At 33.3% G+C, this 14,754-nt stretch overlaps 1 protein-coding gene across 1 annotated transcript; it reads left to right on the top strand.

Annotated features, from left to right (window-relative positions):
* The first annotated feature begins 1,974 nt into the window (after positions 1-1,974).
* On the top strand, positions 1,975-10,845 carry LOC128168129 (homeobox protein Hox-B7-like). Its single transcript, XM_052834237.1, has 2 exons — positions 1,975-2,646; positions 10,008-10,845. The coding sequence occupies exons 1-2, from the start codon at positions 2,097-2,099 to the stop codon at positions 10,310-10,312; spliced, it is 855 nt and encodes a 284-aa protein (XP_052690197.1). The 5' UTR covers positions 1,975-2,096; the 3' UTR covers positions 10,313-10,845.
* The last annotated feature ends 3,909 nt before the right edge of the window (positions 10,846-14,754 follow it).

Raw genomic sequence — 14,754 nt, 5'->3', positions numbered from 1 at the left:
ATATTTACTTGGGCTACATTCTGCGTTTCGTTGTAAACAAAGTTATAAATGGAGTCCATTTGACATGGTTTTGACTTTATAAGTAAACACCTACATTGTATATAACCCTTTATATTCACTTTCTGGTTCTCAACTATTTTCTGTAAAATCTAATCCATCAAATTAATGTTTCCGAAATTAAGAAATAGTGTAAACTTAAATTGTTTCTTTTTAAACATTACTTCGTTTACGTTGATAAATCATTTTAGATTTTCTGTTTATTTTTTTTTAATTTTAGAATGCGTATGATTTTTTCCCTTACAAATAAATATAAATAAATATTAATTTATTCAAAAAAGTGATTGCTAGACCTTTTAAAGTTGTTTTTTTAACATTTTCATTTAAAATTAAAATTCAGTTTATGGAATTATTTTAGAAATTGTCTACATTAAAAAATTTCTTATCCACATTTTTTCTTGTTATTATATCTAGACACTCGTGTTACCCATTATATATCACGTGACTGCTATGCATCTTGTTATGTCCAAAGAGACCATAAATTTTATTTACAGTTAAAACATAAAAATTAAACACCATGTTTCCCATTATTATCGGCGATTAAGTGCTCATCTTATTTAATTACTAACCCATTGGAGGGTCATAAAAATGTAGTGTGTATTAGGAAGAACCTTAGGAGAGTTAAGGGTCTATAAATCTGTATTAATGAGCCCCGAATATCACAGGTTCCAGTGTGTATATTATGCATGACTGGTATTAGTGTAAATGGGATAGCAACAAGTTAGAACATTTTTATTGCACTTTGCAGTCAAAACAAACCATAAAATAAACAATTAGGCATCGACTTAGTAACCAAAGTTTACGATTCCCGCGCGGTCCAATGGATTATCAAAGCGAAGAGTTTAATTTTTTTTAAAGTTCATTTTAACATTTTAAAAGAAAAACCAACAGGGATATTTACGCACAATATTGGATACAAAGTCTATTTCTCCTTTCCCTTTATTTCTCGTCTAGAAGCGGGCAACAAGATTGATGACAGGTTTTAGGAAAACAAACAAGAAGATCTTCAGCTAAATTTCAATTACAGAATGTAAACTTTTGATCATTCAACAGATAAATGTCCAATTTTCTCGGGGTTTTGTAGAATTACCCGGTCAGTGCGACTTTTCGGTAGACTACAAACACCTTGTGGTTTACAAAGAAACGTCTTGAGGAGATACGGACCGCGATAATAGGTAAATGATAAGCTAGTATTGTCCGGTTTCGAACAATTGCTTCGGGTTCACACCTTTGGTGTAAAAAGTGTGCCCTATACAATTTAAAAAATGGAATGAAAATACAGAATGTTTAAAGTTTAAATAAATCCAGTATATAAATTTAACTATACATCAACTATACATTAACTTGCAATTCTCGAAAATGCATAGAGTCAAAACTATATTTTTCTAAAATTTGTACTCAAATTTGTGTCAACAAAACGAAATATATTTATTTCATTTTTTAATCAAACAGCAGACCCAACAAGATTTCTTAATGTTTATGTTCGTTATTTATCAGAATTCCTTTTGAAAATAAAGAAATAAGATAACGCAACTGATTGAATTAAAATGAAATATAGATATTCTATGTACAATCACGTTACACTTCACTGCAGATCAATCTAGCGTAAACAACCAAGACCTGCCCACCGGCACTAAATCATTAATATATAAACAGGTAAACTTGATTAACTTCAAACTATCAGCACACACTTACAGAGATCTTACCGGAAAAACGAAAGAGTCCCATTACGGAAAAATCATCTTAAAATTGTAATTCATAATTTTGGAACATTTAAATCTGCGAGTGAAATTTATTTTAAGTTTCAGTGAAACATAACACAGGTGGGAAAATTGTGTGATGAATATTGTGATCACGTGACGGCTTTCTTTTTTCTGATTGGTAGCGAGATTCCATCACATGCGTTTTCCTCTCACGAGAGCTGGTTTTAGCCTATAGTGGGGGTGGCTTCAGAAACATTATATGACCGAGGTTAGGTCTTAATGTTCCGAATACAAATCAAACAGGACTAGATAAAGCGGTCATATTTGAGTGATACTATGAGTTCTTACTATAGCAGTATAATGCCTGCTCATATGCCCGGGTCGGGCGGACCAGGCCCCACGGATGTGTATTATCCCCGGACAGAGAAACATTTGGAGGGAGGGGGATTTCATTCCGCGCCCCATAATATGTGTTTTGAAAACAGTGACAATTCATACGGGATGTCTGGATATTCTTGCTATCCTATGTATGACAGACTAGAGTCCCACGGCCCCAATCAGCCGATGAACCTTGTATCCAAGCAGCCCGGATTTTGTGCGGGCAGCAATGGTTCCATTTACCAGTCTTACCAAAACTCACAGAACTTTAATCATGGACAATCCTACTCAGACGATAGATCGAACTGTGTAAAAAGCGAGGATTCCTGTGTACCCACCCCTCCCCCTAACTACCCTGTCCACGAGCAACCCCATCACCCCGCGGTCTCCCAAATGCACGGGGCAGAGCTTGGTCATCTAGCCACAAATCCAGCCGCCCGGATGAACGGCCTTTCTCCGGCACCAAATATGCAAGTGTTTCCGTGGATGGGTTCGACCATTAATGGAGGTACGTCTCGGGTTTTTGATCCCCCTTTTTCACATTTTGTGTGTCAGTGTGAGTGATAGATATTTTATGTCACATGTAAAGTAAGGCCAGGCTTGTAAACATTAAATCAGTTTTAATGTGGGGTTTTAATGGCAAGCTGCTTCTTCGCGCAGCGGTCTCCGAACAAAATGGCTTTCCGACGAAATACGGATGGCGCTAGTACGCGGTGTTTAACGCATCAACGAACTCCAATTCGTTCAACAACTTTACGACTTTGATTTATATTTTCATTCCTTTAGATCTTTTTTATCTTCTCATTCAAAATGTATATATTCTGTGTAAATATTTTGAGCTCTTAAAACATTTGATAGGGCTTTTTTGTCATCTTTCTGAGTATCTTTCAATGGCGTTGTAAAAGGTCCAACATATTTTTTTCACTATCTCCGCATTTTCCCATTTTAAAATATAACTAGGAGAAATCCATTCATGCAAGTGGACCGTTGGAATGAATGTGTCATTTTGGGTCTCTTTGCTGAGATATAAACGTCCATTTGGTCATAAATTTATCACTGTTTGGTCCAATCAGTCATAGTGTAGTTTGTTCACATATAATGAACGTGTAGAAGGCCAGTTTTAATGGCGGAAGGACAGCTAAGTCCTTTACGTTAGAGTTCACAACACGGTCTGACCATCATCGCCAGCTCCTCACGGCCTTCTTGATATTTCCTCATATATTTCCTTTTATCATCATATTTTTTAGTATATCATTGGTTTGTACAGTTTAACCTGTAATTTCTCAACTACTTCTTGCAAAATTCAGTTTTAAGACTATACTTTCTAACAGAAAATCAAAATATAATATAACCGTGGTTGTAATATTTTTATATAATTTTTCAACAAACTCGCGGGAATCTTATATAGTATAATATACACTTTAAAATATGTAAATAATTGTAATTAAACGTATTTAATTGTAAACATTAACGTAAAAATTACAAATACACATATATAACTGTAAACAGTTTCAATAAAATTTATAATTAATGTTTCTTTCATCAAAAAAGGACTGAATTTTTTTGTAAATAAATAAAATATAATTAATACTTTCATTCTATGGATTTATCAAAACTTTTAAAGAGCGTAAAAAAAAACATTCACAAAACAAAATTAGGAAAGGCTTCCAAATTAATTAATTCCTTTAAATCAAAATAAATGATATAATGAATAAATTGGAAATGAACCATGAGTCATATTTTTGTTGCTGATAATTAAAAATAAATAGCCGTCGTAAGACCCAGCTAAGAAGGAACTGGATTTCGCCATGGTATGACCGCGGTCTGTTGTTTTTAATGTATTTTTAATTCAAAATGTTATTAGAATATGACAAGACTAAGTTTTGATTTAATTTTTATTCTTTGCAAGGAAAAAAAACTTGTAAAAGAACCGCCTGGATAAACACAACAAAAATTTATAGAAGAGATTGGGAGGCAAAACTAGATATAAAAATAATAAATTAAAAAAAATATAGGATAAAATTAAAACCCTGGATTGAAAATGATGAGTATTTTCTACTTATTAAGTCATTTAATTCAATATTCCGGTCGCCATAATGAAAATAAAGAACGAAATTCTACAAATAATCACTAGTAAAAAAAAATGTAAGATAAATCAAGTCACCTGTGGCAATGTTTCACTGCCTGCATCATGTATAGCCATGTCAGCAGAATGTATTTAATGACCATAAAATTATTGCTGGATTAGTGATGAATTTTAATGTTTATAACTAAACGCCCGAAAGTAACATTATATCCTTGTATTTCTATTTCTTAAATTTCCTTTCCCGGGGCTTTCGATTTCTTCCGTCACCGCGACCATTTTTTATGTAAATTGTCTAACGTAAACAAAACAAAACGATTCATATCTAATTATGCATATTCATAATTCTAAAGTTAAAAAATATTAAATCATCAGATCGAAATAACGGATGGGTATCAATGCGATAATTTTGATTAAATAAAATTATCGATATATAAATGAATAAAATAAAAACTCTAGAGGAATGGAAAGTTAATATCTAATATGATAGACAAACAAAAGTGACAGATAAAATTTACACAATTTATTTCTATACAAATTTTTCGACCTCTGCACCTAAAGATGACCCCCAATTATAAGGTGCTTACGACTGTCAAAATTAAACGAATCTGGTGATGGATTGGAGAGAAGTGTATGAAGGAGAGTTTGCCAAAAATATTTCTGTCTTTTCTCGTTGATTTCGTCCCTTGCCATTGTACAAACTGAGCCGAATTCTACACCCGTCTCGTCCGAAAAAAGACATTCGAATGCCCGTCTTAGGTTTCCATTTTATCTTGAAATGTCATCACTCTTGTTCGCACGGTTGTTCTCGAGCTTATTTCTAAAAGAAAATAAACGACAAGAGAACGATTTTCTTACACCTGTAGTTCATAAAAGCTAGAAATTTACACCTTTCTTTTCAACACATGGCCGAAGGTAAAACGGGGATGATGCTTGAAAAGATAGAGCTACATTTATGGAATATTTTGTCAATCATGCTGCCGAAAGTGATGAATGTCCTACAATCTCAAATAAATATATAGCACAAGGACAGAGGCCCGAATAAAAGATTTAGGCAACACGGAAACTGAGGATACCACTCATAAATAACAAAAATACAAAGTGCGATCTGCACTCATTCAATTAGCAGAGCGAGTCTTACAGTCACATAAAAATGGAGAACGTATGCAACAGCACACAAAAATCTTAGTCATAAATTGATAACAAAAGCTAAAAACTAAAAACATTTTGTCGTCAGCAAGATTGTAACCCTTGGATCGCATGATTTACATCATGGAATCCGGGAGCACTTCGCATGCACGTACACGTACATGCAGGGGTTTGCTTACGCGGGATGTTTATTAGGACAGATTTGCACTATCAAGTGACTTCACTACCCTAAAAACAATAAGTCTCCTTTTATCTGTTATAAATAATACCTGTGACATAATTCATGTCCTCCTACAAGATAGGGAGGTTGCGAACGGTTTTACGACTTTTATCAGATGTAATGCACTCTATGTAAGCGAAGACGCGCGCATGAAAACATTTGTATCTCTCAAGAAATGAATCATAAAATGTATCGGGTTTCATACATTTTAATAAACACAAAAGAGAACTCGCTCCCCGGCACTATAATACACGGCTGTTAAAAACGCACACACTTCAGCTGTTTGTAAAAACAAGAAGTTTCCGGGGGATTCTGCGCTCCAGCCTCTCTCTCAGATTGCGAGGCAAGGATCTGAAGGCCGAAGTAAAGATCAAACACAGGCCCAAAAGAGTGTTTTCTTGTAACATCATTTAAACTGAAATCAAAGTGTTTAATGCACATAAAAATAACACGGTCGTAGCTAAATGTAATATCATATTACACTAACTTGCTACTTCTCCACGGTGTATCATAAACAATTCAAAAAATCTTATGTGGAAATATTTATTAGATTTCGCGCCAGGATACAATTTAGCTTAGAACATAGAGGGGTATCGAGTGTCGGAGAGGTGCACATGATACCAATTAGCTGAAACACATTATCCCTTAGTCTAGGTGCTTTTTTATTTCGAGCACTTCTCGTTTTTCTCTGAGAACCTGTCGACTGCGCTACAAGCCGGGATGTGTCCCGGACTCTTCTAAATTCCAAAGATAGTGGGAGAAAGAGGGAGCGATGGTGAAAGTAATTAAACTAATTACAGATGCCGAATGCTTTAGTTACTTCACAAAAATCCCCAATTGTTCTCTTACGAGCGCTCCTGACTTCAAACGAGAAATGAATATCATTCGAAAAATTTCACAAAACATTAAAAACATTCTTCGTCCATAGTTTTCTATTTTATACCAGTCTTATAAAGATGAATTTCCTAATTTTTTTCACTTAACTTTCTTTGTTTAATGAAAATAGAAGATGTTTTTATAGTGCAGAAGGCAAAATAAAGTAGCATAGGATAATTTTAAAAAACACAACATTGATATTAGTATAATAACTAAATAGATAACGATACACTTTAATGAATGGCCGAATGACAAAAAAGAAAAAAGAAAAAAAACATGTTCATTTTATCAAAATTAGTTATAAAGAATTCATCCAAAACCCTTAAAAAAATAAATCCAAAAATGAAGATATTCTTATGTCGCCTTGTAAATTGGTCGTTGTTTTTATTGAAATAAAAATAAGCCGCATGCGTTCATAAAAATTCATGTCCCGTTCATAAAGTTACTGTGAGCAAGTTTTAGATAAAAAAAAAACTTGAGAAGCAAAACGCGTTGTTTTAGATGCAGTTTTTATTTTACAGTTTTTGCTCACTGCATTCTCCGCTTGGCTCCCTGCGAAGTGATAAGAAATTTTCGTTTAATCTTTGAATGTTAAATAAGGGCTACATTACCTAGGCAGAAAACTGATCTGTATCTTTACCACATTAAACCATGTACATGAAATCAATCTGTTATTGAAAAAGATAAATTCAGTACAAAACATGGGCGCTTTTTTCTGTGTTGTATTACTCTGAAATGCACCAAGGGATCAGGTTGCCTATTTACCAATTGTGAAAGCTATTACTGAATGTTGAGCTCATAATCATTATAATGGCAAATATAATTTGACATTAATGTGATTTTTTATAGGATGCTTTTTATGCAGTGTGAAGAATTCACAGTTAATGATAATGTAAATATTATCATATTAGTAACACAATCTATTTTAAACAATGTTCACTGAGTATGTGTGGAATAAAACTAAACTAGGATTTACAATTAGAGCAACTCGTTTAAATTATAACAATATAAATTGTATGTCAGAAAAGTCTTGGAAGATTTGGCAAAATATATGTATTTTTCACGGATAGGTTTTTCTAAATATTATTTAACAGATGCACATAAAATAGGATTTATTAAGATTTGTTGAACCTCCTTGGACAATACAAATGTATACCACGTGGTAAAACAGAGCTTGACTCTTGACATCTGACGTAACGAATTGCCCGGATGGTCCTGTCTGTTGGGACGTGGTGTGACATGCTGGTCTTAATCTGTCAGAAAATCAAAACAAAGATATCAAAGACAACAAACAAAAGTTAAATGAAAAGTGAAAAATCTTAATGTCCATTAAGGTCGAATAGCAGGCAATAGCCCTAGGTTAGAGCGTTGTTTGCCAATACGATGTGTTCGTTTCACGTTGACCAGGCCGGAGTAAACAATTGATTTATGGCGACATTACACAAAACATACCCATTAATTATCATACCATGTTTGTTTATCAAAGGAACATGTGTAACTTTGGGCAACTTGTTAATTATTTTTTGTCTAATTAAGCAATACGACTATCACCTCTGTGTGTTATATATATAGGAGCGGGTTTGTCTATGAATTCATATTAAATAAAATATATAATATATCACAATCAACACTTCGACAAAAAAACAATGCCTCAAAATAAAAGTGATAAAAAGGCTTCGTTAATTGCATCAATATTTCTTTGGCATCAATCTTTAATTGATTTGGTAACGCTAGGTCGCACAATTGATTTTTGTTTTCCTTCGTTCCCGCACGAGACTGAAGGCGATGGTTTGATTTTTTTTTTCAATATTCCATGTGAACCGAGTACCAGGCCTTATCTTGCAGGCATAATTTGCAGAATCACTGTATCATTGTTTAGCAATATGACGTACATTCTGGCGGAAACAAAGCCTTGCCCCCGTAGCACGCTCGGCGGTTTCCAGGGAAATTGGTGCTACAGTTTTTCCCTTCTTATTGTACCCGTTTGCGAGGTTTCATAACTCCCAACCTTTTTAAAGAATTATATGCAATTTATTGTGGGAAATCGATCATGTGCAACAAGCGTAACTTGATACAACAAACAGGAATTCTAAATAATTCATATTTACATTAGTCTAGCTTCATTTCACTAAATTTGTGCAATTGCGTACAATTTACAAGTATTTGGAGAATAGCTATTAAATGGAAAATCTAAGCATAGAAAACCAATGTTTTCGTTATTTATTATGTGGAGTTTTACGCAATTGCTCGGCATATAAAATATTAAGTTGATTCTACAATGCAGATTTTTAAATCAGGGTTTTAACTTTTAATGAGAATACGAATTATGCAGTGTTTTATTCGCCATAAAATACGTTTCTGCGTAGTCGCCCCTCTATCTCTATATGATAAACTAGAGACAAAAATGAATAAATATTGATAAATTAATGGAGGATATAATAAAATAATACAACTATATATATACATGAAATGATTTCGTGTAACATGATATAAAAAGACCGATGATTAAGTAGAATTTATAAAACAGATGGTCTTTGATCAGAAACAATCAACAAAGATACCATTGATTCAATAAAGTGCGCAAAAAACCCTGACAAAACCCATATGGTTATTGTATTCGATATTTGCAGCACTGTTCGTGGACCTAATCAATATATTGTATTGTTTCTGCATCCAGACAATTGTACCAAAATTCTAATTTATACCGGACCATCTGTATTATTTAGCATAAATATGATAAAAAATAATTGTTGATATTAAAAATTGAGCATGGTTTTAAAGTTTTATGATAAATAATTTGCAGTATAGAGCGGTAAAAAATAAAATAAAAAAATAAACAGAAGCTGTTTGTCGGATTGGCCGGGGTCCCGGAACGCGTGTTACTTCCCTTTAACATGTGTTTGAGGGGACATAGCGCGGGGCCGAGCGCGGATACACGCCCGTCGTCTAGACTCCAGCTCTGTAGAAACCAACTCGGAAAATGTTTTTTGTTCAATATATTCCTCTTCTGAACAGTAAAAACGTCGTTAAATTCTTAGGACGCGGGGAGGGCTGAAGTGATCAAAGGGAACAAGCGCTAACATGCCCGCGCGAGACATGCAAAGTTGTATGATGTAACGAACGGTTTGTTTTGACAGGCAACACATGTAACTTTTGATCAGGTCAAGAAAAAAAAATAAAGTACATTAAAATATCTGCAACAAAGAGACACCAGAAACTTCTAATCATCAACAGAATTTACCTCCCAAAACAATGCAAATGTCCGAGGTAACCATCCTCTACAAATAAAAAAAACCGCTGAATAAGTTTAAACTTTTTCATTAAAAAACACGAAATTCAAAAATATATCAATTTGCGCGATTCATGTTCTATTAAGTGTGAGTTGCGTAATGAGATTTGACCCTTGCCTAGCCATTACACTCGGGGGAAACACAATTTCATCAAGTAATGTCGTGTTGACAAAATCTAGATTACTATCTGTGCACCGGGACTGGGTGATGTTTCATTACGGTATATTGACAATTTCCTTTCTCTTTTTCAGCTGAAGTGACATATGAACAAAAACGAACTAGGCAAACCTACACACGATACCAAACACTGGAGCTAGAGAAAGAATTTCATTTTAACCGCTACCTCACGAGGCGGAGAAGGATAGAAATCGCTCATCTTCTCGGATTAACAGAACGTCAAATTAAAATCTGGTTCCAAAACAGGCGGATGAAATGGAAAAAAGACAATAATATACCCAAATTGACTGGCCCCGACAGATCTAAGCCAGAGAATGATTCGGAACGAGGAATGACGTCATTGGCCAGTCCCGGATCAGACGACAATTTTTCTAGTTGAGAAAGTACATATTGCAAACTCTTGTGTCTCAGGGTAAAACTATCGATTGAAAGAAACTTTGCTGGTGAACGTGTCCCAGATTTTTCGAGTCTGTTGATATGATGTAGACGCCCGAGCCCGATGTTCGGGTCCCCGGAGGTCCGTGGTGGGTCGGGCTCAAGGTACGGACCCGTCAGTGTCATTGAGTGGATGTTATGTGGACTGTCATTAATTCTAACTTGCTTCAGAAAAAAGGAGATCCCATAATTCCTTTATCTGCATAATTTTTGGATCACAACCGGTGAAAAATTTTAAAAATGGAGTTTAAAGAATTGACCAAAAACTGAAAACAAAAAAACTGTGAATCAATCTACACCCGAAAAAGGAAAACTTGTGAAAATCTCCTCGAATAGTTGTAAATTACAAATCAAGTATTCCATAGCGCCAGTCCCAATTTTGTGACCGTGTCTCCCAACACGAGATATGTCGGTCGCATGTATACAAACGTTGAATACTAGTGTTAGTTGTCTGAAATATTAAATATATAAATATTACAGCTTTTGTCTTTATTTTTGTAATAAAACACAGGAATGAACGTTTTAACGAAATGGAGTACTTAGTAACATTTGAAAACCATATGTTGTTTTAAATCTATAAACGGATTTTGAAAACTTTTAAAAGAAACAATTTTAATTCAATAGCAATATAATTCGGTTTGTGATATTGTTTACTATAGGGAAACCAAAAATACACAACGTGAGCTTTCAAATGTTACATCTGATACACTGAAATTGCAAATTGATGAAAAAAAAAACCTTTGCGCACGAAAATTGAAACACACGAGTACTGGTTCTATTTTAATAAATTCAAATTAAATTTGATTCAAGCTAGAAAAAAAAATGGTTGACACTGGTAACAAACGGGCACTAGCTATTAATATCTAATATTCTTTACTAAAATGTTATAAAAATATTGAGTATAAAAGCCAAAGTAAACGTTTTAAAAAATGAAGTATTTGCGGGCGATAAAAGTTTTTTAAAAGTTTGTGAATGGACGTTTTATATGGTATTTTTTTACCTTAGAAATTTCCGATATTTTTTTTCTTGCTTAGTTGCAATATTTATTACTATGAATCTTTTAGCTCAGTTGCGATATTTAAAACTATGAATTTTTAAAAAAAATAAAATTTAATCGTTACCTATACCAAGGATCTATTCGTTTATTTATCATAAAAATTAATACATACACGATACTCTTTCTCGCGGATGTTTATTGTCAGATCGCTTACTTTGTTTATTATAATAAATACACTTCTTACATTCGGAGAATAGGCGATTTCTTTTTTTCCATGGAACGAATTTGTTTTCAAGATGAATGTATGCACAATCCTTCTTCTAATAAAGATTTTCCCTGTTAGAAATGTAATGTAGATTTCTTTTCTTTCGAAATATTGTTTACGTACGTAATTAAATTTCTGAATTTTTTTCAAACAATTATGCCGAAAAAAATATATTGGACAGCAAACCGGATTAACAATATACCTTCCATATCAAATAGAAGCTAATTTTGATTTTTGATAAAAAAAAAATTATTTACAAACAAAAATTATTAATACATTTACAGTGCTTTTTTATGGGCATACAACATAAAGGTTAATGTTGGAAAAATAAACAAATATAAATATATGGATATTTTCAACTCCCAAAAGGACGAGAAGAGAATTAACTTTGCAGCGTAGAGGTTTTTGAATATCTTTTCGATATGTTAGATACAAAAAAATATCATGGAATAAACAAAGTAAAACGGTCACAGATTTACATTTCATTAAAAATGAAAATAAGCAAAAACAAAGCGCATATCTTCATATCTTCGCGCTACATGTATAAATTTTTAAGCTTATATATTTTCCTTTCATTCAAATGAAACAGTTTTGAGTGGATGAACTTTAACAGCTGTAAGAACTGTTTTTAATTAAAATAAAAACCAACAATGAATTGACGGCAACATATTGTTGTCTGTGTAACTTTTTAATAAATTTCACTGACGCTTCTCTGTCGACCTATATCTTTTCGAAGTTCAAGACGGGTGAACACTTGATGCTGTCCTACTTTACAACACCAACATTGTACAATTACCTCTCAGGTTTAACTTTGTATTAATTTTGTATATGGTATTATAATAATTCATATGTATGAGATCTTGATTCGTAAAGTTCACAGCAATTATTTAAATTGGAGTATATTAGAATGAAAATATTTCCACGAAGACAATTGGAACCAAGGACCAGGCAAAAATAAATTTGCATAGAATATTCAACAATTTAGTAGTAGTAACCTTGTTTACAACATTGTTAATTCCTCAAAACCCCCTGATCCCGAACTTGCTTAAAACCAGTAGCAGACTTTAAGTCAGTGATGAAACAAGCTGCCCCTCCTGTCCACGGCAGCCCTTGACGCCCAGATATATAGGAGATGTGTAATCATCACTGTGATAAGACCTGTCCTAGTGACCCAAAACTCCCCGTGTCTGTGCGTGCCAATCGCCGTGTCTCTCTACTGACACAAGAAACATTAAAACATTTAGTAAACCATTCATTAACAGCTGACAATCCTGCACATAAAAAATGTTCGAGTAGTCTTCCTTGTCTTTGAACACGAGTTATCTACCCCTGTAATTCGTTTATGTGTAACAGAGTTGTCTTTCTTCGTCTGATATGGCTAACACCAAAAAAAAATTTTTGAAAAATAAAATGAAAGGCAATAATGACCATAATTTAAAAATCACCCCCCCCCCCCACCCCCAAAAAAACCCCAACAACAACAACAAAATACTCAAAAGAATACAAAATAAGACACGACAAAAAAACCCCCAAAAAACCAAACAAACATACATTTCTAAACAAAATTCCAAATAAATGAAATAAATCCAAAACACCCTTTTATCTTTCTTCCCTCCAAAAATCTAAGAAACTTCAAAAATTATACAAGGGTTATTTAAATTTGGATCAACCATTTTGTGTTATATAACGTATTTTCACAATTTCTTTTTTTAAATTTTAGTTAATCATAAACAAGAAATGAAAATGGCAGTTTTGAGAATGTTCCCGATGAAAAACTGTTAAACTTTTAAAACAATAATACTCTTACACTAATTTCCTATTTGTTTGTGAAAGCAGACTCAATGGTTCATTCCACAAAAATCCAAACAAAATAAAAAGACATCCAATCTTCAACATAAGAAATTAAAAAAAATAATAACCTCCCCCCTCCCGGTTACCTACACTAGTTTCTCATTCACAACTGCAAACGAACAAATACTAAAAACAAATATTCCTTTTAAAGGAATGATCGGCAATAATGATATATTGATAGAAAGAAGCATTCAACATGATCAGTTTGATGTAAAATAATTTAAAAAGTACTGTATTTTTAAAACATATAGACTGTAGAATATTTTGAATCTGTACACCATAATTTCATCATTATACACTGTCAACAAATTTAATTTTGAAATAAATTTGGGGAAAGCCGTTCGTAAACTCCTTGTCTAGTTTTTTATTTTTAACGTAATTATTAAATGTTAATGTATATTCTTCTTCAGAATACTGAGTAGGGCTCTAAAAGAGCATTAACACGTATACAAAGAGTTGTATTAAAATAATTTAATGCGACTGAAAATCATAACTTGCTATTGAGGTCGCATTATAACGTAACCTTGTTTTTAAATCAAGCCGTCTTCCTAGCTACTATTATGCAACATCAATAGATCGAGGTCAGTTCATGGAGCATCTTCTCATGATTGAGGTCAGTTCATCGACGTCAACTGCATTACGGAATGAAACTTTCGATCGAAATTCTTACGCGTGAGACAAAATGTGCATTCTTGAATTAACAGGTCGAACTGTATTTTATGTATGTTTTCATCTCTTAAGGTAAATGAATAGAAATAAAACTGAGTAAAATGTTATATAAATACTAAACCAAACTTCAAGTTTTTATAAGAACTACTTATGCAAGCGGAATGTGTGCGCACATGGAAGCATTTGCCGGATGCCTCATATGGACACAATAGTGATCGGCCGAAGCCGATCACAAAAATCGTAATATATAAAATATGTTTATCGCTTCAGAATCCTTGCATTTTTTAAAATTTCATTTGAGGTGAGGATATTTATCCAATCATGTGCAAAGCAGTTGTGGAACACAAAGGTGACTTGATATTCCAATAATGCATTTAGAACCTCATTTTACCCTGGCCGTAGGCAATTTCTGTCCCAAACGAGCAAGGACTGCTTATAACACGAACCATATCAAACATCCAAATATACACAAGCCCGTCAAAAAGTTTTTTTTTTGGAAATAGTATAGCTTAAGTTTATAACTTTTGAAGGTTTCTGATGATCCTGGTGTAACATTGCTATAATCAATGATCGTTTATTTCACTCTCGGTTGGAAGTATTTTTG

Source organism: Crassostrea angulata, chromosome 1, assembly GCF_025612915.1.
Source record: "Crassostrea angulata isolate pt1a10 chromosome 1, ASM2561291v2, whole genome shotgun sequence".
Taxonomy (NCBI): domain Eukaryota; kingdom Metazoa; phylum Mollusca; class Bivalvia; order Ostreida; family Ostreidae; genus Magallana; species Magallana angulata.
Note: the sequence above shows the minus strand (reverse complement) of the source record. Positions and strands in the feature narration are given on the sequence as shown.

What these genes read in the sequence shown, in the direction of transcription:
- LOC128168129 (XM_052834237.1), top strand. Translation starts at nt 2,097, where the DNA reads ATGAGTTCTTACTATAGCAGTATAATGCCTGCTCATATGCCCGGGTCG. An exon ending in GGGTTCGACCATTAATGGAG is followed by an intron (nt 2,647 to 10,007) that starts GTACGTCTCGGG and finishes TCTCTTTTTCAG; the next exon opens with CTGAAGTGACATATGAACAA.